The sequence below is a fragment of the Pimephales promelas genome, chromosome 6, assembly GCF_988280905.1.
Source record: "Pimephales promelas chromosome 6, fPimPro1.hap1.1, whole genome shotgun sequence".
NCBI lineage: Eukaryota > Metazoa > Chordata > Actinopteri > Cypriniformes > Leuciscidae > Pimephales > Pimephales promelas.
The window spans coordinates 28,335,682-28,361,165 of NC_142774.1; the positions used below are offsets into that span (position 1 = coordinate 28,335,682).

Here is a 25,484-nt window from a genome sequence, read left to right on the forward strand (position 1 = left end):
AAAAGAAAACAAATGTTGAGAGTAAAACAGATAGACAGATAGAATAAAGTGAAGCATATCTAAATTAATATAACTGTTTAATAAATTACCCATTTTGAGCAGATTCCTGCACCTCGCACGGGAAACGGCACGGTCCGTCACGTGTTCTCCCGGAGCAATGCCCCATATGAGAATCTGTTCTCACAGATCCATGGACTGCATCAGAAGATCACTCAGCCAGGAATACACAATAGCCTTGTACAATAGTATACAAATATTGATGGTACCGAAGTTTGTGAGCTAAAGCAGAAAAGGATAAAAGCAGACGTGTCTGGGAAATTGAACAGTCCCTTGTGTTCCTGCGCATCATCGCTTAAAAGTTGCAGCCGGTGTCTACTGTCGGTTATTTTCGTGTTTTCGGGAAACGTGTTTACAAACGCAACAATGTTTCTTTCTTGTTAAGACATGCGTGCTGACTTGATGAATGGCTCATCCGTGCTTCAAATGGAAGCGCGCGTAATCTGACTGGAGTCTGTGGACGGGCTCGCGCTTTTTCTCGGCGAACTGGAATCCATTGTATTAACGCGAGCAAAACATCTGTCGATGATTGGGAGACGGCTGCTGAAAACTGAGAGAGGAAGAGCAAAACCCCTAGCACAGCTAGAATAAGCCTTGTGTTGCGTTAAACATACGACACCACCTGTCCTGGAGAGGACGGAGGACACTGGAGGGTGATAGTGGCCGTGGACTGGACATCACCGTGAACCTTCACCGCCGGGACAGAAGAGAAAGAGACGAAGAGAGAAAGAGTAACGGGCTCCGTGATGGCATCAACGTGGTTTTTATGTCTCTGTCTATTTTGGCTGTGCGTGACAAGTAAGAAGCTATGGCAACTAGTTTTTCAATAACACTTTTTTATATAAGGCTGTGGTTTGTCTTATATATTCAGAAAATTAGTAATGACAGCACATGAATTAAGCATGCAGTACTTTTTATTACAGACATTGGTAACAAGGTGTTTTTCTTTATCCTTTGTACCCTCCTCTCTCTCTCTCTCTCTCTCTCTCTCTCTCTCTCTCTCTCTCTCTCTCTCTCTCTCTCTCTCTCCCCCCTAATGGATGTGATCACGTGGGACACGTGCAGTGAGAAACTTGTTGGTTAAGTTTATTTTTTTGTTTGTTCATCAAGTATGTCAAATACGATTCTTTTCATGTTTCTGAAACTTAACAGAGGTGATAAGTAGTTTTTACACTGCTTCAGAAGACCTTGGATATAGTGCTTGAGTTGTATGGACTACTTTTGATGCTTTAACAGGGCGAGAAAAGAGTTTGAAGGCCACTTTCATTGAAGAGCGCAACATTATTTTACTCCTCCTTTAGTATTCCATGCAAGAAATAAAACTATATAGGTTGGATATTTTATATATTTAACCTTTGAACTACATTTGATTTTGTCAAACACACAATCATACATACAGACAAATGTGTCATATACAAACATTTAAAGAACCTGCATGTAGATAATGTTGTGAAAGTATTTAAGACATTTATTGGGCTAAATTATTTCATTTTAGGTAGTTCATATGTCCATAGACCCTTTCATATAAGTTAAAGTAAATTAAGTAAAAAGAGAGCAATGTTATCACAGCATTCCCTTCCCCATACTCCAGTAAAAAAAATCTCATAACACAAATTAGAGTGTTATAAAGAGTCCATAGATTTAGACTTTTCCACTGCATTTCTGTAGAGGCATGGATTTAGATTAATTGTATAACAAGCATTCTGTTTGTTTTACATAAAAAAATATGGTCCAAGTCTTTGTGACAGTTTGTACCCACGGCAAGACAGAAAAACTTCTGTACAACATCCGTAAATGCCATGGTCAACCGTATATGTTACTGTTATATGTAGCAGTTCCGAAGAGACAAGATAAGGATCGATGTGCATATATAACTTAATAAAGATAGCATACAATTTGGATTTATTTGCTGTCTTCATTCAATTACATCTGCACATTGAAAAAAAAAAAACATAAATCATAAGATACAATGAATATGTATGAACAAAAAAGCAAAGGCACACAACAGTAACAATAATATCAAAAACAAAAATTTGTCATGGAATTGTTGCCAAGACTTTGTAAACAATATACATGTGAAATCAATTTCTAAAATGCAAAGAACATACTATATATATATATATATATATATATTTGTGTGTGTGTGTTTGTGTATTAGTTATGGTTATGCTTGTGTAATATTATTACTATACTGTAGGAGAAGACACATAATGTGGGATGAGAGCACTTAACCTCCACTAACATCCATTAACACGAGCAATCATGACAAAAGCACACAACCTCTTCACAGGCAGTTCATATAAATTACAGCTCAACGAATAGCCACAAACACACACGTGTAGTGTAAATTCTTTTCATCTTTGATTATCATCTCTTTCACAAGTTGTTGCTTATGATGTATCTCTTTTACACAGTCTTTCTGTAAATCTACTTTTAGCTGTAGTGAAAGACTTTACACTTGGGTTCTAAAATTTTTTTTAAATTGATCTCACCTAAATGTTTGTTTTTACAATGGGGTAATTTTTTTTGTTAAGAGTTTGTGCAGCCCATGGAACCTTGATTTCAATCTTTTAATTAAATTGAAAAAGTGGCACAAATAAATACAATAGATTTATTATTAGGAACGAGTCGAATGACACTTTGGGGAACACCCCTTAGCGTAGCGCCTCTGCAGCATGAATGAAACTAGACCAATTCTGATTGGTGTTGCGTCATGAATGTATGACGGCATAAGCAGAAACTACAAAGAGACGCCAGAACACAACAGTGTTTGCCAGTGTTGTAGTCGAGACCACCTCACTCGAGTCCGAGTCGAGACCGAGACCAGAGACGGTCGAGTCCGAGTCGAGACCGAGACCAGTGAGGGTTGATTACCTAATTTACTTTTATTTACTAAGAGAAATACTTTTTTTTTTTTACTGAATTTACTTAGAGTTTAAAAAATATGATCAGTTTAGGGTAAAAAGGCCACATAGTAGGTGGTGTTTAAAGTAATTTTATTACAATTTGTCATGCGCAGTTGCGCACTAGAAAATAACCAATCACTGGGCGTGTCAATCAATTTAAAGAAATATTTTTTTAACATACATTAATAATCCTGAAAAATATTTTGAATTGAACTCGAGTGGACTCGGGAATAAGTCTGAGTCCTAAAAAAAAAAAATGTTCGAGTACGAGTCAATTCCGAGTCCAAATGCAGACGAGTCCATGACAAGACCAAGACCATTAAAATATGGTCTCGAGACCGAGTCCGAGACGAGTCCGAGTCTCGAGTACTACAACACAGGTGTTTGCTTCTGTAATCAAACGCTACCAGGCAGGGGAAGGTGTGGCGAAGTGAAGCAGTTCTTGTTCCCTTTCTCAGGGAACAAGGGACAGTTGTAACCCAAGACGTTCCCTTTCGAGGGAACTCAAACTGTGTCGAATGACAGTTGGGGGAACGAGTACCCACTATGCCACAACGCACCCAGTCTGTCCTAGTGTGAAGCTGCTCACAGGCACATTTAGGACAAGAGCACAAGAGTGGCAGGCATAGACGGAATGTCCAGACTGTAAAACTTAATAAAGGTATGGGGGATGGTCCATCCTGCTGCATCGCAGACCTCCTGGATCAGGCCCCCCGAGAGGAGGGCTCTAGAGGACGGCATGCCTCTGGTTGAATGAGCCCTCACGGCCAAAGGTGAAGGCAAATTGTGCACCTGGTAGGCCAAAGAAATAGCATGGACAATCAAGTTGCTGATGGTCTGTTTGGAGGCGGGAAGTCCCTTCTTGGGCGACCCAAAACACACCAACAACTGGTCTGACTTCAGCCATGAAGAGGACCTCTGAGTATACATTTTTAGCACTGTGACAGGGCAGAGCTGATCTAGTCTCTCGCATCTGCCATCACGTGAGATGGAGAATGAAAAGCCTGAGCCCCTGTCCCGGGAAAGAAAGGCAAGTCCCAATGCTGAGGTTGCAGCACAGAGAGCAACCTCAACAACCAGTTGTGTAAATCGTGGAACAGACCACATTCCTCACGTGTGTCCAACTCCCTGTTCTAAATTACAGTAACATGTGGCCAACTGATGTTAATACGCCAATAGTTGCTAATACATCCCCAAAATCCCCGCCCTTGACGCTGAATACGTCTACTCAGAGAAGGTGAGAGAACATCGAAAATGCCAGATTAATCTCGAGAAGGTGCCTCAGCAGCCTCAAGATCCCCTGTCAGATCCATTTGCAAAACCCATGAAGAGCATCGCCCGCACCACGGGGCTCGCGAGCCATCTTCGTCAAAAATGGCCAGGCAGGAGCGCAGCGGAAGCCTCTCGCAATCCTCGCAAGTAGCCCCCTCGAGAGCTGCTCGCGCATGCTGCACTTCCAAACAATGCACGCACATTTGGTGTGTGTCCCCACCCGTGATGTAGCAAGGGTAGGGAGGCACACACAGAGTGAAACTTGCACTTGCCATTATAATAATTATAATAATAATCCGTTTTATTTATACAGCGCCTTTCCAGAGCTCAAGGATGCTTTACAATAAACAAACAACAAAAAAGGCAATAGACAAAGACAACAAACAAACCAACAGTAGGTAGAGGAGAGTGTAAAAAAATGTAGTACAACTTAAGAATTATGACTTTCAGAAAACAAGTGTTTTGAGCATGGATTTGAATTCAGAAATAGTGTTAACAAAGCAGAGTGATCGGGGAACATATTTCCAAATTTTGGGTTCAACAACACTGAATGATCTGCCAATGATCTGAATCATTGAAGCCAGACGATGCCAAGGAACGACGAGAAGGCTGGAGTCAGGGGATCGTAGTGAGCGGGTCGGGGTTTAGGGGTGGAGCCGGTTACAGAGATGGGGGGAGCCAAGGTGCAAAGATTTAAAAGTGAGAATTTAGAATTGAATACGGTAAGCCACAGTAAGCCAGTGAAGATCATGCAACATTGGGGTGATATGTGCAGAACGCTTGGTATGGGTGATTATTCTGGCAGCAGAGTTATAATATGAAATGCTTGTGACAAAAAACACCAAATAAGGCCGACAAGTTCAGACAGAGAGTGCTTGCTGAAGAACAGAAAACTTAAATACTTTTATGTGCCAGCGTCTCTTTGTAGCTTCTGCTTATGTCGTCACACATTACGTCATGACCGTAACACCAATCAGGATTGGTCTAGTTTCATTCATGCTTCAGGTGCACTACACTGAGGGGCGTCCCCTAAAGTGTCATTCGACGCAGTTCGAGTTCCCTCGAAAGGGAACATATCTGAGATTGCGCGAGCACGGGATATTTTAAAATTGTTTGAATGTTTAAACTGGTAAAACTTAAAAAGATGTGAAAATGATAAATGTTAGTTACTATACAATGATGGGCCGATTGTGCAAGTGAATATTCTGTCATGTCCCGACTCCTAAACAGCGCTTGACGTTTGCTTTGTGCACTGTGCAAAGAGAGAAGACACAGCACCGCGAGCCCTGAATATGGAAAAGAATCGATTTTGAATCGACCACATTTTAAAAAATCATTCATCGAAAAAAAGGTTTTGCCCAGCCCTAATAGAACACAGGGGCTATATATAATCAGGTGCAAACAGGCTTAACAGGGTAAGGAGGACATGAGACACACCTGGGGATCCTAATCAACATGCAAAACTACAATGAACTACAAACATGGCACTGGGACAGGAAATAAAACAAAAGTCCAGACAAGACATGGGGAAATATGTTATTCTACATTATTTTAGCGATTCAATGTGAAAGTATTACAACTATTAGATGTTGGTGACATGACATTAACAGCATTTAGTTTCAGTCTTTGAATTTGATTAGCTGAGTGGCGTTCCGAGAGTTTTGATGTACAGTCTAATGCTGCGTTCACACCGAACGCGAATAGCGCGTCAAATTCGCGCCTGATGCATCTAGTTTGATGCTTCACCATTTTGTGTTAATTCACGTCGAGTGAAACTGACGTGTGTAAAAACAATAGTTTGAAGCGAAATGTACACGCGTGACGCACGTCAGAATCGAAATCCGTTGGCGGCCATTGTTTTTATGTTTCATTGTTTTTATTCATCGAGAGAGTCACCGCTCTGTATTTGCTCTGGAGAGCAGAACAGCAGCGTGGGGATCATCGTCGCCGTATATTTGTGTCTACCGGACCCTTTGGAGGTGAACCGTTTGGTGAGTTTCACCATTTGCTCGCTCCAGGAGTTGCGCTGGATAACGGCCGCTGTCAGCGGTACTTCCGCCTGTCACTCGTCCAGTTTGATGACCTGTTGTCCCGCATCGGAGCGAGGATCACCCTCGCCCTCATCCATCTAATCCATCATATTCGCGTCTTCCGCGCCGCGCTCTACGCCTCATTCGCACCGCAGGAAATTTTACACGCATAACGCGTCTTTGCATTGACTTAACATTGAAATCATTCGTGCCTGACGTGCTATTCGCGTCCGGTGTGAATGCACCATAACAACACTGGGAGTTTTCACTGTTTGTATCAGTCTGCTTGCCTTTGTCTGTGAGTAAGTGGTGGAGATTGTTTTGTTACTCGTTCTACAGTTTTTATTGTTACGCTTGGTGGTGAAATGGGATGAATATTAAGTAGGAACACGATTCATTCAAAAATTCACTTGTATTTAAACTACCATTCAAGATGTTGGGTTCGGTAAGATTTATTTATGTTCCCTTTTGAGGGAACTCGCACTGTGTCGACACATTGGGGAAACGCCTTCAGCTCAACGCGTCTGAAGCCTGTATGGAACTTGTCCATTCTTGATTGGTGTTGCGTCCGGACGTCAGCCGCGACGTTGCATGTGATGGTTCTTCAGCAAGCGTTATTTTTGAAACTGTGTGTCTTATTTGATGTTATTTGTTCTGTAAATCAAAAGGTATTAAGATGGAAAATAAAGAGATGCAGTTCATACAGTGTGCGTCCCCTTGCCTGCGCTACTTAAACGAGGGTGACACACACGTGCTCTGTGTTGTTTGTCTGGAATTGGAGCATGCATGGGGAGCACTCAAGGGCGCTGTCTGTGCAAATTGTGATCAAATGCCCCTGAGAATACTCCGTTCCCTCCTCAGTCTGTTAGATGAATCAGGCCAGGCATACGCTCCCTGTGGATCAAGGTGCGACGACTGCATTCATGGGGATCGCAGAGAGATCTGGCCGATGATGTTGAGACGGCTTCTTGCTGTCCCGCTCGCGAGATGGAAGCCTGCCCAGCGGCTTCTTCTGCCCGCAATGAGGACCTGATGTTTGAATTATCTGGTTCTGAGGAATCAGATAGTTTGAACATAGAGGTAGGGGAATGTGAAGCTCCATTGTCACATTCTCCTGCCTTTGAGAAGCTGCTGGAGGTTGTGACCCGGGCTGCGGGTAAATTAAAGATCGACTGGCCACCACAAAAGCAGGAAGTGGCAAAAAAAAGTATGCTGGATGAGCGCTTCCTGCAAGCCTGGCCACAACCTTCACGCCAGAGTCTCCCGTTTTTCACTGATCTCCACAATGAGGTGTTGAGATCGTGGAACAAGCCCTTCTCTTCTCGTCTGTCCAGTCCCAATATGCATATACGTATATTCCTCAATAATGGGGTCGAAAGAGAAGGGCTGTGGGACGATGCCTCGGGTTGAAGAGACTTTTGCATCCCATCTTTCGCCCGATGCTGCATCGTCCCTAAAGGCTCCGGCGCTTCCCTCCAAGCTCTGCTGTACCACTTCGCCGCTGGTTGGGAAGGCATATATGGCGGCGGGTCGGGCTGGTGCATGCCTGCACACAATAGGGCTTCGGCAGGCATACCAGGCCAACCTCCTCAGAGAGGTGGATGATAGCAGGGAGGTCGCCTTCGACGATATTCGGGAGATGCATTGAATGGTCCACTTGTCTCTCCGTGCTACCAAAGAGATGGCCCACAACATTGGCCACTCTATGGCAGCATTGGTAGCCACAGAGAGACACCTGTGGCTGAACCTGTCGGGCATCGGGGACAAGGACAGGGCCTTCCCCCCCGATTTCGTCTTCTGGCCTCTTCGGCGATGCATCAATACTGTCATCGAGAGGTTTCAGGAGTCGAAACGACAGTCAGCCACACTAAGGCACCTAATCCCTGCCATCGTTCCAAGTCTCATGGGTCTGCTGCCAGGGGGCAGTCCCATGAGGCCGCTGCCAGCTCCTCACACCTGCAGCAGCAGAAGGAGAGTGTTGCCTCTTGCGCTCCCCCAAGAAAGGCCTGGAGCCAGGGGCAGCACTCTCAGTCGAAGTCCTCCAAACTAAAGGCAGATCTGAGGACTGTCATTCAGGCGAGGAAGGCTTCGCCAAAGAGGTCCTGACGCGTTGCGCAGGCCTCTGAGGGTGGTTCCCTCCATGATCGAGCTCGCTCCTTCAAGGAGCCCCCAGGAAATCGATATGTTGCTCCCACTGTTAAGTGCGCCTCAGGGCACATTGTTTTCAGCGAACGCAAATTGCAGTATCTGCCCAAAAATGTTGCGGCTCTGTCAAGTGAGTTCCTTCTCACAAGGTACGCAGGCATGGTCTTTGTCTGTCGGAGAAATGTTAAGTCGGTTAGTTCCTGCCAATCAAATGCTTCAGGTCACCAATATCTCAAGCACAACACGCGAGGTCAGTCTCGATCGACTGATTCCCCTTGCAGATTATTTAGACACCTGGAAGGGTCTTCAAAATATATCTCAGTGGGTCCTGCACACAGTGGAAAAGGGATACAGAATTCAGTTTGAGTATCGCCCACCTCGATTCAATGGGGTGATTCATACACTGGTCAGTCCAGTCCAAAGAAGTTCAGTCTCTCTTGGCAAAGGAGGCCATAGAGTAGGTTTCTCCTCAGGAGAGGGAAGACGGGTTCTACAGCCGGTACTTCATAGTTCCCAAGAAGAATGGAGGTTATGACCTACTATAGATCTCAGGGTATTGAACCGGTCTCATTTTGAACCAGTATCTCCAGTATTGAACCGGTATCTCTGGTATTGAACCGGAGATACAAGTTCAAAATGTTGACCATACCCATGATAGTGAGTCAAATCAGGTCCGAGAACTGGTTTGTCACAATAAATCTAAATGATGCTTACTTCTATTTCCATCCTTCCACAACACAGGAAGTTCCTAAGATTTGCTTTTAGTGGTGTTCTTCCATTTGGCCTAGCACTGTTGCCTCACACATTCTCGAAATGCATGGATGCTGCCCTTGCTCCTTTGAGACTTCAAGGCATTCGCATCCTCAACTACATTGACGACTGGCTCATTTTGGCAAAGTCAGTAGAAATGGCAGTTTAACATTGAGATGTTGTTCTGAACCATCTATGGTGCTTAGGGTTAATACTCGATGTCAAGAAAAGTTCATTAATTCCTCTACAGAGAACTAATTTCCTGGGGTAGTGTGGGATTCAGTCAAGATGCGGGCACAGTTGTACTTGTGCTCACATTTGTACTTTACTCGTGTACACACCATCTTGACCAGAGTTACGAGTCTCAGGCTAGGTCAGGCCATCACTGTCAAACACTTCCAAAGGGTTCTGGGCCTTATGGCAGCGGCGTCAGACGTGATCCCTTTTGGCCTGCTGTACATGACGGCCCTGCAGTGGTGGCTCAGGACCAGAGGGATTTTTCCAAGGGGCGACCCTTTTCGCATGATCAAAGTAACGCGCAGTTGCCTTTGTTTTTTGGTAATGTGGAAGAAACCAGGGTTCCTGTCCCTAGGCCCTGTGATGGGGGCACCATGTCAGAGGAAAGTTTTAACCATGGATACATCTCTCACAGGCTGGGGTGAGTGTGGCTTCTCAGGGAACGAGGGACGTTTTCTCTTATGATCAACAAGGCTACATTTATTTTATGAATACAGAAAAAGAACACAATTTGAAATAACTTTTCTAGAAGCAATAAGACTTTAGTTATCTTGACATCAGATGAGCTTCATTAAATTTACAGTGGCATCACAAAGGACCATCTAGCCTCCAGACTCGTTGGTCTTAGGGTATGATTCTCACTTTGGGTGCGAGAGGTCTTGGCTTCAAAACCTGGAAAAGCTCTGCAGTTTTAGAACGAGTGGCAGAGGCAGCCAAAAAAAATATATAAATATTTTGTGGAATTATAAATGTCTTTACTAACACTTAATTTCATCCTTGCTGAATAAAAATATTATTATTAAAAAGTATTAATTTCATTAGAAAAAAATCTTACTGATTAAATGATTGTAGCCTACATGGAACAGTTTGTATCTACCTTGGCTTTGTTCGGGACAGACAATATTGTGTCTAAAATGTAATGCAAATTGTAAAATATTAAAGTCTTGTTTATTTATAAACATGCTCATATTTTTATTAGTGGTTTTGGAACTGATAACTGCATTTGAATCCACTGCAGCTCATATAGACATTGAAATAGTGACAAATAGAATCAATAAATTGGATATTAGGGTTTGAATCAGATGCTGCAGATGTTTTTTCTGTCTTATGACGTATTGGCCAACTCCTGGAAATGGTGGTCACAGATGGGTCTAAGATTAGAGGTAATAGGTCAGACACACTCGTTCATTGATTGTCGTTCCAGAGTCATATATGGCTTTTGCATGGGAATATCGCCCTTGAAGACCGAGTTACACAAAAAACAAAAAAAAAACAAAAACAACAACAACACAAACTGATAAGTGGATCTGGACTTAGTGTTGCTTAAAGGGTTAGTTCACCCAAAAATGAAAATTCTGTCAGTATTTACTCACCCTCATGTTGTTCCAAACCTCTGTGTTTATTTGTTCTGCTGAACACAAAGGAAGATATTTGGAAGAATGTTTTAAAAGGGGGTTGACTGCTTTTTTTCTTTGCATGATTGTATTTATGGGGTGCAATATAACATGTATTCGTGGTTTTTCTTTTTTTCAAAGTCTTATTTTTCATAAACTTCACCTTTATTGTCAGCCGCGCTCTCCTCTGTCCCCTGAACGAGCGGTTCACTTCCTGATTCTATGAAAACACTCCCCCAGAAACACGTAGTGGGCTCAGATGGGTTAGTTTGGCCTGGTGTGTTGTGATTGGCTTAACTGTCGCTCACGTTGTCCGGAAGGTTAACGGCCATTACCTTTACGGGCGAAACGTACATGTCATAAGCTCCAGATGAGCCGGTCCAGATGTAAATATGTGTCGAACTGCACTATCAGTTTCAGGCATAATCAGACCGAGAAAGCCGCGATGAAGAGAGTCAAGCAGAAACTCACCACATACTACAGCTCTTACTAAACGTTTCTGAATGATAATTTGCTACATTTTTTAACTTTATACACGTTTATTTTACACAATAGCATCTGCCTGGCAACAATAGCAACTCGTGAGCTTAGAATTATAAGGTTCTATCTCCACTTTTGGTCGAAATTGAGTTTTTGACATAATCTGATCCATTAGGTGTTTATTAATGCCTGTGTGGTGTTATTTTTGTAAAAAAAAAATATTTTGTTAGTAGTTATTAATAAAATAAAAAGGTTCCATCTCACAAAAGATAAACCGAGTTGGGATTATAAGGTTCTATCTCCAGTAGATTCAATATCCAATCAAAACCCTGAATGAACACGGACGGACCAATCAAAACCCACCTCTTAGCTCTGTAGCCTGACAAGATTGTGAGTAAGATTGTGTTTTGTATAAACACTGCTTTGTTTTGCGGTACTGGAAAAGTATCTGGGAAACCAACGGCACAGAAAGAAAATGTGGCATAAAGACAACTACAGAGAAAATAATTTTATACGAAAACACCCTTCAATTTAGGAAGTACTGTACAGGTGCTAAGGAATGCAATTGTCAGGTATTAGGTATTTATTAATGCCTGTGTGGTGTTATTTTTGTAAAAAAAAAAAATATTTTGTTAGTAGTTATTAATAAAATACAAAGGTTCCATCTCACAAAACATTAACCAAGTTGGGATTATAAGGTTCTATCTCCAGTAGATTCAATATCCAAGCAATGCAACTGTGACTGTTTATCCTGTTGAGTCCTGGACAGTGCCTCAGTGGGTCCCATTGTCTAATCTGTCTAATATTTATCCATGTTCAAGTACATGCCTGCAGTTAACAAAGCATACTACAAGGCAGTATTTAGAAAGTAAAGATAGAAGGTTGGAAAGAGTCATGACAACATAAATTACATAACATGAAGTACATCATACATAACAAAACAGACATACAGAATAATAAGGGATGAAAACATAATTATCATGATGTTACAATATTTTGTGTTAATCTACTAAATTAAACGTTTTTAATGTAAGATGCTTCCTAAATGTTTTTTTTTTTTTTTTTACAGTACAGAGGAGTGAGGTGTAGTAATGTGTAATTACTCCATGTCCATGTTCTTTGAAAATATTTTTTTTTTCTTACAAACTTGCTTGCTTGGCTTTGATACTATACTATTATATTATCAATGGTTATATACAATTATTCTTTGAAATGTGGGGTTTTATTTGTAAAAGTGGAGATAGAACCTTATAATTTCAAACAGAATCAGAGCTCTCAGACTTAAAAGGTTCTATCTCCATTGGGGTCATCTTAAAAAGTCCCATTTCCAAATGTGCCAGGATTTTGATATTTTATTCACAAAGTACCTGTAGGGTGATGGTCTTGTTGAGCTATAATAGAAGATTATACTACATAACAGTTTTGCCAGCTGGGATGTAAAAACTTTGATGCTCAATATCTCAGAACTACCCTAAATGGAGATAGAACCTTATAATTCTAAGCTCACGAACTGACTGGCTACTAATGCTATACTCAAACAGCGTTGGCATGTTTACGTTCTTGATCAAATCGAAAACAACGTCATAAAGAGAAAATAACGTCATAAATAGAAAATAACCTCATATATACATGAAAAATATGTTTAAAACATTAGTACTTATAGAAAATTCAGGTCCATAATGTTTGTACGCGTTTTTCGTAGACACTAAATAGCATAGGCTAACTAGTAGTGGCTATAAAGCCAGCGCTGGCATTTGAAAAAAATAAAACACAAGGCTACGTCTGGAATTATACATGCAAATACATTTAAAATGATGAAGTCTACTTAGCCTACTTACAGGTTGTGGCCCAACACTGCTGCCTCTTGTTTTAAAGTCAGAACTGCTTCATGTTTTAGTAACAGTTTCTTTTTGAATCCGGTGTTGAACTCGTGGAGATTCTGGAAGCTGCCTTCCGTAAAAAGCGCAGCACAGAGAGCTAGATCACGATCGTCATTTTCAGGAACATAATCAAACTGTAACTGTAAATTGTATCCATTGTTGAGGAAGTATAGCGTCCATGGGAAGCCCGAACACAGAAGACCTGACAGCTGCGTGAACACACTCGACGAGTCGACGTGCCTCAGAAATATGCGCATGCCATTTTCTGCATATTCTGAGGGAGGTGCTGATGCAAATGTAGGCTATGGGTTAGTGTAGTGACATACCATAACCCAGCTGTAGTCCAGCTGTAGTCCCTTTTTATAGGCAATATACTTCCTGATTTTTAAAAGACGATATCTCTGCTTACACTGAACTTTCAGCGCTGCAACTTTGCAGATACTGTTCATGCACCAAAATTACACACTATTTAAAATGAAAAAAGTGAAATCGCAGTCAACCCCCCTTTAATCAAACAGATTTCATTCCCCATTGACTACCATAGTATGTATTTTTTCCTACTATGGTAGTCAATGGGGAATGAGATCTGTTTGATTAAATCATTCTTCCAAATATCTTCCTTTGTGTATAGCCGAACAAATAAACACATAGAGGTTTGGAACAACTTGAGGGTGAGTAAATACTGACAGAATTTTCATTTTTGGGTGAACTAACCCTTTAAGGAGACAAGCCATCCAACATGACTAAGGCTCAGCATAGCCTCATAAGCTAAAAGGTGTGTGTGTGTGCGCGCACGTGTGTGTGTGTGTGTGTGTGTGTGTCTGTTTTTGTTTGTGTGTATCTCTTCTGGTGTGGAATGGATCATAGCAATTGAGTCTGACACAATCTTGGATTCATGATGGGAACTAGGTGTGTGTGTGTTTGTTTGTGCGTTTGTGTGTCAGTGTTCTGTTTTGGGAGGAGTAGAGTCACTGGAGATCTGGTTCCACATGCAGTGAGGAAATGGCATGTGTTTGTGTGTGTGTGTGTGTGTGTTTTCTTTTCTTTTTTTGCTACAGTCTTGGCAAGTCATTGTTTTGCCATGTCATTAGCACACTCCCTTCTCAGTGGTGGGCTTATGAGCTTTGATGGGATAAGATTCATAGTAAAATTATTCTGACATGTTTGTGTTGTTTGCTCTGCAGTGAAAGCAGACATTTTTAACCTTTTCATGATATTCTCAAAAACTCAAGAACTATCACTGCTTTGTGACTTTAATGTCTTTCGATGAATATCTGAATATCCCCATGTGGATGTCTGTCTGTGTTTGTTTATGTTAGTGTCTCTTGCTGCTGATGCAGAGGAAAGGCTGGTAGATTTTCTGCTTGGTCCTGAGCGCTACAATAAACTTATCCGGCCTGCGGTTAATAAGAGTCAGCAGGTTACTATTGGCATCAAAGTCTCTCTTGCACAGCTCATTAGTGTGGTAAGTGTTTCTCTCTCTCTCTCTCTCTCTCCTCTCTCTCTCTCTCTCTCTCTCTCTCTCTCTCTCTCTCTCACACACACACACACACAGACACACACACCAAAATATTAGAGCAAAAAACTACTGACCCCAAATATTTGAATGGTAGTGTATATAGTTAATATTTTAGGCATTTAGTATAGTATCCAGAGCAACTTAAAAAAATAATATTAAAAATGTTTTACAAATTTAAATAAATATTATAAAATGTTCTTTCTTTAAAACGTTTAAAGTATTTAATGTTCATGTCACAAGCACAATACATGCAATACATCCATGGTGCACCAGAAGAATGCCCTTGACTTAGAGACTTAAGGTACATTTAGAGTGATGGGTATATTCACTGTGACACTGTACTCTAACCAGGCATAATGCCACAAAGTGACAAGCAACACAACAATTTGTTTCTATATTTGTCCGGTTGCATTCTGTATCTCCGCCTACTGCAAAATTTGTTCTACTCAATTTTTCAACTCTGTGATTCAGACAGCTGTATATTAAACAGTAAATATATTCAGACTGACTTCTACTCATTGTGAGGATGCTGGAACCCTGCCATGTTCATGTCTGATTAGGACAGTGTTAGTGCTCATGTGGGTGATACAGGTTTTAAGCCTGGATTATGAAATATCCTTATCATATCCAAACAAATTTCTGTCATGAAACTCTAGATGGTACAGGCCAATAGCTCAACCTGGTTGCAATCAAATCATTATCTATAGTGCACAGCTGATTGGTTCCCGCTGTATTAGTATCCAATTGTATCAGTAGCCTGCTGTATCAACCTGTAGGGTTACAAATTTATTATTAAAATGTTTAATTTAGATTCCAATACCATAGTATATAAACTGAGAAAGTTTATCAGTGTGCATTTGTGATGCGATCTGGGAAAACCCACCACATATATTACAGGTTTTAAGACCATATTAAAGCTGGATTCAAGCCCTTTCCAAATCTTTATTTATGTTTTTATTTATTTCATCATTTGTCTGTAACAAAAGTTGTGGTTATCTGAAGTCGGCCGATTTCTGATTTTCAGAAATGGAATTTTGAGAAAAACAGGTTTAATTAACTGTCACGTCCTGCTAGCGGGGCGACTGTCGCTCTTTCCCTTTCAAGGGAACTTTGAGCTGCCTCGAACACTGTGGGAACGCCCCTGTGTTGTGCGTCATGAAGCACGTATGGAATCAGTCCAATGGTGAGATGGAACGTCATAGGCGGGTGACGTCATCGACCAGGAAACTATAAAGCACCCCAAAAACACAAGCGCATATGTGAATCTGTCTCAGTGTGAACATTGTCTGTCCTTACATACTCTGCACCACACAAACAATTTATACTAGAGAGACTATGGCAAGCGAACAGCAATTTAAGAAGTGTGTTCCTCCCTGCTCGCGCTATCTAACGGGCAGGGATACACACATTCTTTGTGTTGTTTGTTTGGGAGTGCAGCATGCCCAGTCAGCTCTCGAGGGGGCTGACTGTGAGCACTGCGAGTGTCTGCCATTATGGACGCTCCGCTCCCACCAGGCGCTCTTCAAGGAGAGTGGTTTGGTGCACGCTCCCCTCGGTTCGGGTCCCGCTTCTGCCGAGGCAGCGGCGGCGCTTATCGTGGGATCGCAGATGGATCTCTCAGCGGGGTTAGAGACGGGCCCAGCCTTATCTCTCCCATCATCTGTGAGATCCAGTGCCTTAGCTCCGGGTTCGGAAGCACGCTCTGCGGTTCCTTCTGCTCGGGCTGAGGCACCAGTACCGCAACTATCCAGTTCAGAGGAACTGGATGTTGTTAGTATTGCGGGAAATGTGGAGGACTCGCAGCCTTACACGTTTTAACGAGAGCAGTAGAGAAACTCATTATTGAATGGCCATTGACTAAGCAGGAGTGCGTATCAAAATCGAAATTTTTGCCGTCACGAGTGCAACCTCCACGCCTGTGCCCGCCTTTTTTCACGATCTCCACACCGAGCTGTCGAAATCATGGAGAAAAACGGTTTCTTATAGTGTTTAGTTCCCAGACGTCTACTTACTCAAATATTATGTGGGCTAAGGCAAATGGGTATGGTGCTATGCCGCGGATAAAAGAGATGCTTGCGAGGTATCTCTCTTCCGAGGCTGCATCATCTTTCAAGACACCGGCATTACCCACCAAGCCTCTAAGAAACACCTCGGCTTTGGTAGGTAAAGCGTATATGGCGGTAGGTCAGGCTGCATCATGTCTGCATACTATGTCCATCTTTCAGGCATACTAGGCTGACCCAGACAGGTCGGTCTGAGTATTTCACAATCTGATCAGTTACTGGGATTTTCATGCACAAACATTTCTAGGGTTTACAAATGGCGTGAAAAGGGAAAAAACATCCAGTATCCACCAGTCCTGTGGGCGAAAATGCTTTGTTGATGCTAGAGGTCAGAGGACAATGGGCCGACTGATTCAATCTGGCAGAAGAGCAACTTTGACTGAAATAACCACTCGTTACAACCAAGCTATGCAGCAAAGCATTTGTGAAGCCACAACACACACAACCTTGAGGCGGATAGGCTACAACAGCAGAAGACCCCACTGGGTACCACTCATCTCTACTACTAATAGAAAAAAAGAGTCTACAATTTGCAAGAGCTCACCAAAATTGGACAGTTGAAGACTGAAAAATGTTGCCTGGTCTGATGAGTCTCGATATCTGTTGAGTCATTCAGATGGTAGAGTCAGAATTTGGCGTAAACAGAATGAGAACATGGATCCATCATGCTTTGTTACCACTGTGCAGGCTGCTGGTGGTAGTGTAATGGAGTGGGGGATGTTTTCTTGGTACACTTTAGGCTCCTTAGTGCCAATTGGGCATCATTTAAATGCCACAGCCTACCTGAGCATTGTTTCTGACCATGTCCATCTCTTTATGGCCACCATGTACCCATCCTCTGATGGCTACTTCCACCAGGATAATGCACCATGTCACAAAGCTTGAATCATTTCAAATTGGTTTCTTGAACATGACAATGAGTTCACTGTACTAAAATGGCCCCCACAGTCACCAGATCTCACCACAATAGAGCATTTTTGGGATTTGGTGGAACGGGTGTCACAGTGCCTGGTTGTGTTCCCTTGTTTTCACCAGAGGTCCTCGTTCTCGCGGTGTCCTTCACATTTGACTTCATTTCCCAGCATTCTGTCTGTCACTGTCACTCATCAGTTCATTGCACTCAGCTGTTCCCCATAATCGTTCCCAGCTGTTCTGTGTTAGTCTTGTTAGATGTGTGTATTCCTTGTCTGTGTTAGTATGAGTCGTTGTTATATGTCACCACCTTTGAGGTCTGTTTTCAAGTTTGTTTGTGTTTTGTTTTTTCTTGTTTTGGACTGCTTTGTTGGATTTTGACCCTTGTCTGGCTGACTACGATATTTGGATTACCCTATTAATAAACTGCTGCATTTGGATATCTGTCCCCTGTGTGTGTTCGTGACAACGGGAGCTTCGTGCCCTGGATGTGCATTCCACAAATCTCCATCAACTGCAAGATGCTATACTGTCAATATGGGCCAACATTTCTAAAGAATGCTTTCAGCATCTTGTTGAATCAATGCCACGTAGAATTAAGGAAGTTCTAAAGGCGAAAGGGGGTCAAACACAGTATTAGCATGGTGTTCCTAATAATCATTTAGGTGAGTGTATATTCCTTAGTCAGACTTGGGTAAGATACAGTGCTGTGAGTCTTGATGACTGCAGCTACCAACAGCTGGTGTTCTCAATAAAGAATTCTGCTGAAGATACACCCGAGTCTCTTGGTCTTCGCTTCTGAGTTATCAAACACTTTAGAAGAAAAAAGTTTACAACAAACCTTAAAATACAGCACTTGGTTAGCATTTTTGCCTTAGCAGTGCAACACACTTTCAGAAACCCTCCACCTTCCCCAGCTTTACCTGTATAGATCTGTTACAGGTAATTTATGTACAGCAGCATATCTTACTTGCTCACAGCAGTGTGTCATGTATGTATTAGCAGTAGCAAGTCCTGTACTTGCTCTGCAGCAGCAGCAGAAATAAAGGCCACGTTTACACAAAGCCGGGTATTTAGCAAAAGGAATATTTCCCCCCTCTCCGTTTTCAAAAAATAACATCGTTCACACACCAGCATAAATATGCCGTCGAGCGCCATCATAACTATGCCAAACCTATTGGCGGCAGTGTAGGGGTTAAGGATAAAGCCATGAAAGCCAATCAGAATCCTCAGAATCGAAAAGAGAGAACCTAAAACGCTGTTTCTCCCAGTTCACACGACAACACATAACCAGCGTTTTCAGAAATCTCCACATTGAGTTTAGAAATAATTGTTTTCTGTGATAAAAATGGGGTTTTCGTGTAAACGAGAGGCCAATCCACAGGAAATATCTGCGTTTTCCCTTTGTGTAAACGGGGCCAAAAGCAGCAGCGTAGCAGATCTATTCTGGCAAGACGAAACATTTCAACATTGCCATAGCCATTACCATGCCCCATGCCAAACAGATTTGTCATGCCAGAAATAATTTTCTTTTCTTTTTTTTTCACTTTTGCTTACAACTCTGCTAGATAAGCTAAAGCCCTCCTATGGCCAGAGTGATGTTCTCCCAACTATGCTGTTTAAGCAGGTTTTTGATAGTATTGGCCCCTGTGTTGTGGAAATGATCAATACTTCTCTTTTAACTGGGGTGGTTCCTGACTTTTTTAAACATGCTATTGTTGAACCTGTTCTTAAGAAGCCCAGTTTAGACCCATTGCAACCCTCGAATTATAGGCCTATATCTAAACTCCCTTTCATGGCAAAGATTCTAGAGAAAGTGGTAGCAGAGCAGCTTACTAATTTCTTAGAGATAAATGATATCTTTGATAAATATCAGTCAGGTTTTCGTAAAAAACATTCTACGGAAACTGCACTGGTGAAAGTTTCAAGCGATATTTTGATGTCTGCTGATTCTGGGAAGCACACAGTGTTAGTTTTGTTGGACCTTACATCTGCCTTTGACACTATTGATCACAATATTATGCTTAATAAACTTCAGGCTCTATTAGGGATATCCGGATCAGCTCTAAAATGGTTTTCATCTTACCTTACTGGTAGAAGTTTCAGTGTTTATATAAATCAAAAAATGTCAGATACTGCTGGTTTATCGAGTGGTGTTCCTCAGGGTTCTGTCCTGGGACCTATTCTTTTCCTTCTGTATATGCTCCCTCTAGGACAGATAATAAGCCAGTTTCAGGATGTCTCTTATCACTTGTATGCAGATGACATTCAGTTATACTGTTCCTTTAAGCCTACTGAGTTTTTTTAAACTTTCATCTTTGATGAACTGTCTGAGTAGGATCAAGCAGTGGCTGAATGACAACTTTTTAATGTTGAATTCAGCCAAGACTGAAACTTTAATTATTGCCCCTGAGCAGAGCATCCCTCAGATAAAGCAACACATTGGTGACTTAGGTTCGTCTGTTCAGCCCAGTCTCAGAAGCTTAGGTGTTGTTTTTGATGCGGCCATGTCTCTGGAGAAACACTCGAAAGATCTTATTAAAAACTGTTTCTTTCAATTAAGGAACATTTCTAAGATAAGAGCCTTAGTGTCAAAAGCCGAGTTGGAGATGATCATTCATGCTTTTATCTCGTCTCGCTTAGACTATTGCAACAGTCTTTTTATTTGCCTTAATAAGAAGGATCTTGGTCGTCTCCAGACTGTCCAAAATTCTGCTGCTAGGCTTTTAACCCACACGAGTAAAAGGGCACATATTACTCCCGTTTTAGCTTCACTTCATTGGTTACCAGTGAAACTAAGAATAAACTTCAAAATTTTGGTCCTAACTTTTAGAGCCCTACAAGGACAGGCACCCCCATACATCGCTGACCTGATACAGCTGCGTACATCCTCACGTAGTCTGAGATCAACAGGCCAGAGACTATTAGTTGTCCCCCTTTCATATTTTAAAACTAGGGGGGACCGTTCATTCCAAGTTGTTGCACCCAGGTTGTGGAACGCTTTGCCTCCTTCCATACGCGGCTTGAATTGTGTGGAACAATTTAAAAACCATCTGAAAACTCTGCTTTTTAAAGAGGCTTTTAACTAGATTGTAGGGTGGTTAGGCTGGTCTAATGTGTACGTATTGTTTATTTTATTTATTTTATGTATTTTATTTTGTTTTGTGATGCAATGTATTTATGAGAGTTGTATGCTTTCATTTGTTGTGAAGCACTTTGTGATCTTCATCTGAGAAAAGTGCTATACAAATAAATTTTACTTACTTACTTTTTTTTACTTACTTACAAACTAGGGCTATGTTTACACGGAAATGATTCGGAAGAGAAAACGCAAAAGTGGCGCGTTGCTTTATCACTTTTTATTCTGCGTTTAGACAAGCGTTTTGGGTGTGAAATCCGCGTGCAGATGGTGACGCAAAAGTCTGTGAAATTCACTGTAGCATGCACTCCAGGCGGCTATGTGCATACTACAACAACACCAAGCCCGCGCGCCTGCGTACAACCTTCACTGTCAAACAAACCTTTGTGTTTTTACCGTTTACACGGGAACGCGGCGGTGGAGCGTTTTAAAGATTTCCACTCTGGAGGGTGGTTTCACTTTTTTGCGTTTTAAAGCCCCAAAAATATGGTCGCCATGTAAACGGAAGGCACATCCAATAAAATATTTTTACGTTTTCACCTGCGAGCGTTCTCGTGTAAACAGGGCCTAAGACTGTCAAATGATTAACATTTGTAATCATATTAATTACATAATGTGCGTGCTAATTAATTAATCTAGTTAATCGCATCAAATTTGCATTTTTTTCCCCCAAAGGATAATTTAAAATCATTGTGTTAAATGAGAAAAACATCAAATAAACATTACAAAAAGTAGCTTTAGAAAGAAATATTTTATCTGATTGAACATAAACGTTTAAGGTCAGTAAAATAAATTAATTTGTCTGAGTATTTTTATTATTGTTCATATATTAACTGAATTCAGTTGTAACCAATGGAAACCAAAACAGTTTGGTTACCAACATTCTTGAAAATATTGTGATGTCATGAGAGGCGATACATTTCTCAGCGGGACAGTTCAAGTAGTGCAAGGACACAAAGTTCAAATGCAAACAAGGATTTTATTCAGTTCTTTGGAATTATCAGATATAGCGTTCCCAACTCAAAAGTGTAACTAAGGATCAGGTCGGGCTTCAACAGTCAAAACTTAAAGGATACCCAGACTGATCTCATGAAGTAGCGTGTGTATGACACGCCAATTCGTATTTCCATTTTTGGCGTGCTATCAACACGCATAATCGCTTTTCAGCGTGTTTATGAACGCCGTTGACTTAACGTTATTACTGTATATATGACTTACCTCAACCCCGTCCCTAAACTTAACTGTCACTGGGGTTAATGGCATTTATGACTGTTCCCTCACCATCCTAGGAAAAAAAAAAAGATAGCTCCTCAGATGTAGATGTAGATGTACATTTTGCTTCGTTTCGCTCGTACATTTGACGGCGTGTACAGACACGCGGAATGACGTGGACGTTAATGGCGTAGACATACACGCATACACGCGGATACACGCGGATAGCTCAAAATGCGTAGAGATAACACGCTAATTGACTCGAAAGTGGCGTGTATGTTTACACAAAAGTCATGATGTCATGTTGGGATACCTCTGATGGTGAAATCATAATCTTGTTTCCCTCAGGAACGTAAACTTTCAACGTCTTTTCCAACTTTACATCAGTCCGTGCTGCAGCCCTTTGGCAAAGCCAGCCGTACGTCTTTCAGATGTCTGGTGAGTATTTCCAACCTTCAGTATTCCTCATGGAAACGATCCTGGCGTGGTCTTGGTTTTCCACAGAGAGCACAACCTGAAGCTTGACTCCCCAAACCTCACACACCCAGTCACTGTGTCTCTAACCCTTAAGTAGGCCTTCAGCTCATCAGACCCTGATCAGTCTCAGGTGTGCAGGAACTTTGTGTATTGAGGGGTGGAGTTCCCGCCATCACCAACAGATGGAGCCACAGCTGTTTGTGGTTGCAGCCACCTCAGGGAAATGTAGCGCCCTTCCAGGACACAGCCTCTCGTGACATCACAATATCTTCTGTTATGTTCTGAAAAAGAAAGAAAATGAAAGAATTAAAATTTTTGGGTGAACTATTTTTAAGGAATCAGACAATTTATTTGGACAAAAAGTGAGCGGGTGAACTGGAAGCAGGTAAGCAAGAAGTGCAATGATGAATCGGAGTGTGGGATGCTAGCGGTGAATGGAATGCATCTTCTTACAGGAATGCTGATGGGTCGATGAAGACATGTAATGCAAGATCGCTGGAAGAATCACACGGAGGAGAATGAAGGCAAGATGCTGGAGAATGATGCTGGAGTAAAGGTTGGAGATAGATAGCTGGAGAATTCAGGTAGGTTGTTGCAAGGTAGGGCAAGTAGTCCTCTTCATACAATGAGACCTGACAGTGAACTGTGTGTGCTTTAGTATTGGCAGTGATGAGGGTGATGAGGTGCAGGTGTGTGTGATCAGAACTCAGGTGAGTGCGATGTGATTGGCTGGTGAGAGAAAACACTTCCTGCCCCACTTTAGATCTCCGCCGCTCTTCCATGAGATGATGGGACCATGCTGCACATGCCACGGGCACCCTAGGATCACCTCAGTGGTGGAATTCTCTAGAATCAGGAGATGGAGGGACTCTACATGGAGCTGACTAACATGTAGTTTGATGGGACCAGTGCTATATCGGACATTCTTGTGGCACAGTGGTCGCCCAGTCGCCGACTGGACCTGGTAGATGGTCTGAGTAGTGGTCGTCGGCAGGTTGAGTTGGCGGCAGAGCTTTCTGGTGATGAAATTCCCAGCTGGCCCAGAGTCAAGGAGGGCATGGACTGGGAGAGATACCTTTGAAGCAGTAAGGGTTACAATGGTAGTGATTGGTTTCAAATACTTGATAGGAGTCAACAAAACACTCACCATGGGATGTGGAGGACAAATGGGGCATGCAGTGATGATATGCCCCCCAGCACAACAATACAGGCAGAGCCCCTAGGTTAGCCGTCTCTGCTGTTCAATAAACAGCTCTGTTTGGCGCAGGAAGATAGATGGTGTTTGACCCTGGTGTTCTTCAACACATGACTGCATTCGAGTGGTGAAACAGATGGACGGTTGGATGAAACTTTCTAAACCGATGGCATCGCCATAATGCCGCGAGATGCAGCCGCACTTAAGGATTCAATCCCTGCCGATAGGTGGTAAGGAGCGAGCACTCATTTCAGCCACTGGCGGCCGCGGGGGTTCTGAATTTAAGAACAGAATTATTAATTGACAGATTCCCTTGACGGAGATGGTAAAGTTGGCCACCTATTGATGAATCAAATGTTGATGGGTTGATGAAGGTGTGGAATGCAGGATCGCTGGAGACTTTGGAGACACGGCGGAAGGACGAGACACTGGGAGAATCACACGGGGGAGAATGGAGGCAAGACGCTGGAGAATGACGCTGGAGTAGAGGTTGGAGATAGATTGTTTGAGAAGTCAAATTACAAGGTAAGGTAAATAGTCCTCTTCATACAAACAAGACCGGGCAGTGAACTGTGTGTGCTTTAGTCGTGCTGATGATGAGGTGCAGGTGTTTGTGATCAGAACTTAGGTGAGGGAGTGGGCTGTGATTGGCTGGTGAGAGACCCTGGCAGATCTGTAACAACTATCTGTAACAACTCCCTTTATTTTTTATTTTATAGGGAAATATGAAATATAATTTTTAATGAAATGATATCCTTAATGTGTTGTCCTCACTGCAGTGTAGCAACTGTAGCTATACAACCAGCTAACTCTGATGCAAAATGACGACAAGTCGTAGTGAGCGATTTCTTGCTGTTTACTGTGGCTTTAACATCATCTTACATGACAGAGTGAAAACTGTAACAAAGAAATAAAGATTGACTGTTTTAACATAAATCTTGTCTGAAGAAAAATATCTGTATATACATGTAAATAAATATTGTAACTATGTGTAGTCTTTCCTTTTTAAACACTATTGTAACATTAACTTATTAACATAAAAATGAATTTTGTACTTACGACATTGCCTCAAGTGCTAACAACATATGAATTACATGTGCTCACATTCTGTCAGCTTCCTTACTTCTATACAGGAAATGACCTCTTACCCCAAACTCCAGGTCTACGTCATATCAAAATAAAAGTCCCTAATATTTTGCCTTAATGGCAACACACTTAATAAGAAACTAAGTAGGTGTTGGTAAATGCCTAAATGAGTAAATTATTGAGTCATTCATTCATTTGATTCGTTCATTAATGTCTTTATAAATGAGCCATTGAACCATTGGTTCAACCGATTCGTTGAAAACACTGATTCATTCAGTAATGACACACCACTTTGTGTTGCTCAAAGACGCACAGCAGTTCTGCTATAATTTATAGGTTCATTTGCAAAATGTAGCAAAAACAGACTATATTGTGTCTAAAATAGATCAAATCTATTATAAAATCAATCTTATATAAAATCAATATCACATTTGCACATGTTATTCAGGACAAAGACAGCACTCGTGTGATACTTGTTAATCATGTCATGTTATACTGCTTAACTATATATTTTGATATAAATTTGATATAAATTTGACAAAAACTTATACAGGGGTTGCCCCAATATCTTGTCTTTTTCAGACAATCAATATCTTTTTAGGGGCATTCTAACTGTATTCTATTGTATAGGCTACATCAAGCAGTGAGCTGTAACCCAGGATCATGATTGTCACCAGTCAACTGAATGAAGGTGAAAGCCCTAATACAACATTCAATGTTCTGTTCTTTT

At 41.8% G+C, this 25,484-nt stretch overlaps 1 protein-coding gene and 1 long non-coding RNA gene across 4 annotated transcripts in view; one reads left to right on the plus strand and one right to left on the minus strand.

The window, feature by feature from the left end:
• Positions 1–221: 221 nt before the first annotated feature.
• chrnb5a (cholinergic receptor, nicotinic, beta 5a) overlaps positions 222–25,484 on the plus strand; it is a 40,484-nt gene continuing 15,221 nt past the window's right edge. For both annotated transcript variants that reach the window (XM_039693224.2, XM_089132340.1), the window contains exons 1-2: positions 222–855; positions 14,471–14,616. In XM_039693224.2, coding sequence (XP_039549158.1) covers positions 804–855; positions 14,471–14,616 — 198 coding nt within the window. In that variant the 5' untranslated portion in view covers positions 222–803. The remainder of the gene's footprint in view (positions 856–14,470; positions 14,617–25,484) is intronic.
• On the minus strand, positions 21,625–24,797 carry LOC148978738 (uncharacterized). 2 transcript variants are annotated; one of them, XR_016168887.1, is made up of 3 exons: positions 24,728–24,797; positions 23,621–24,565; positions 21,625–22,754 (listed from the first exon to the last, which is right to left on the minus strand). It is a non-coding gene; the product is annotated as an uncharacterized LOC148978738 (long non-coding RNA). The 2 variants fall into 2 exon arrangements; XR_016168888.1 differs by having other exon boundaries at positions 21,654–22,754; positions 23,621–24,146.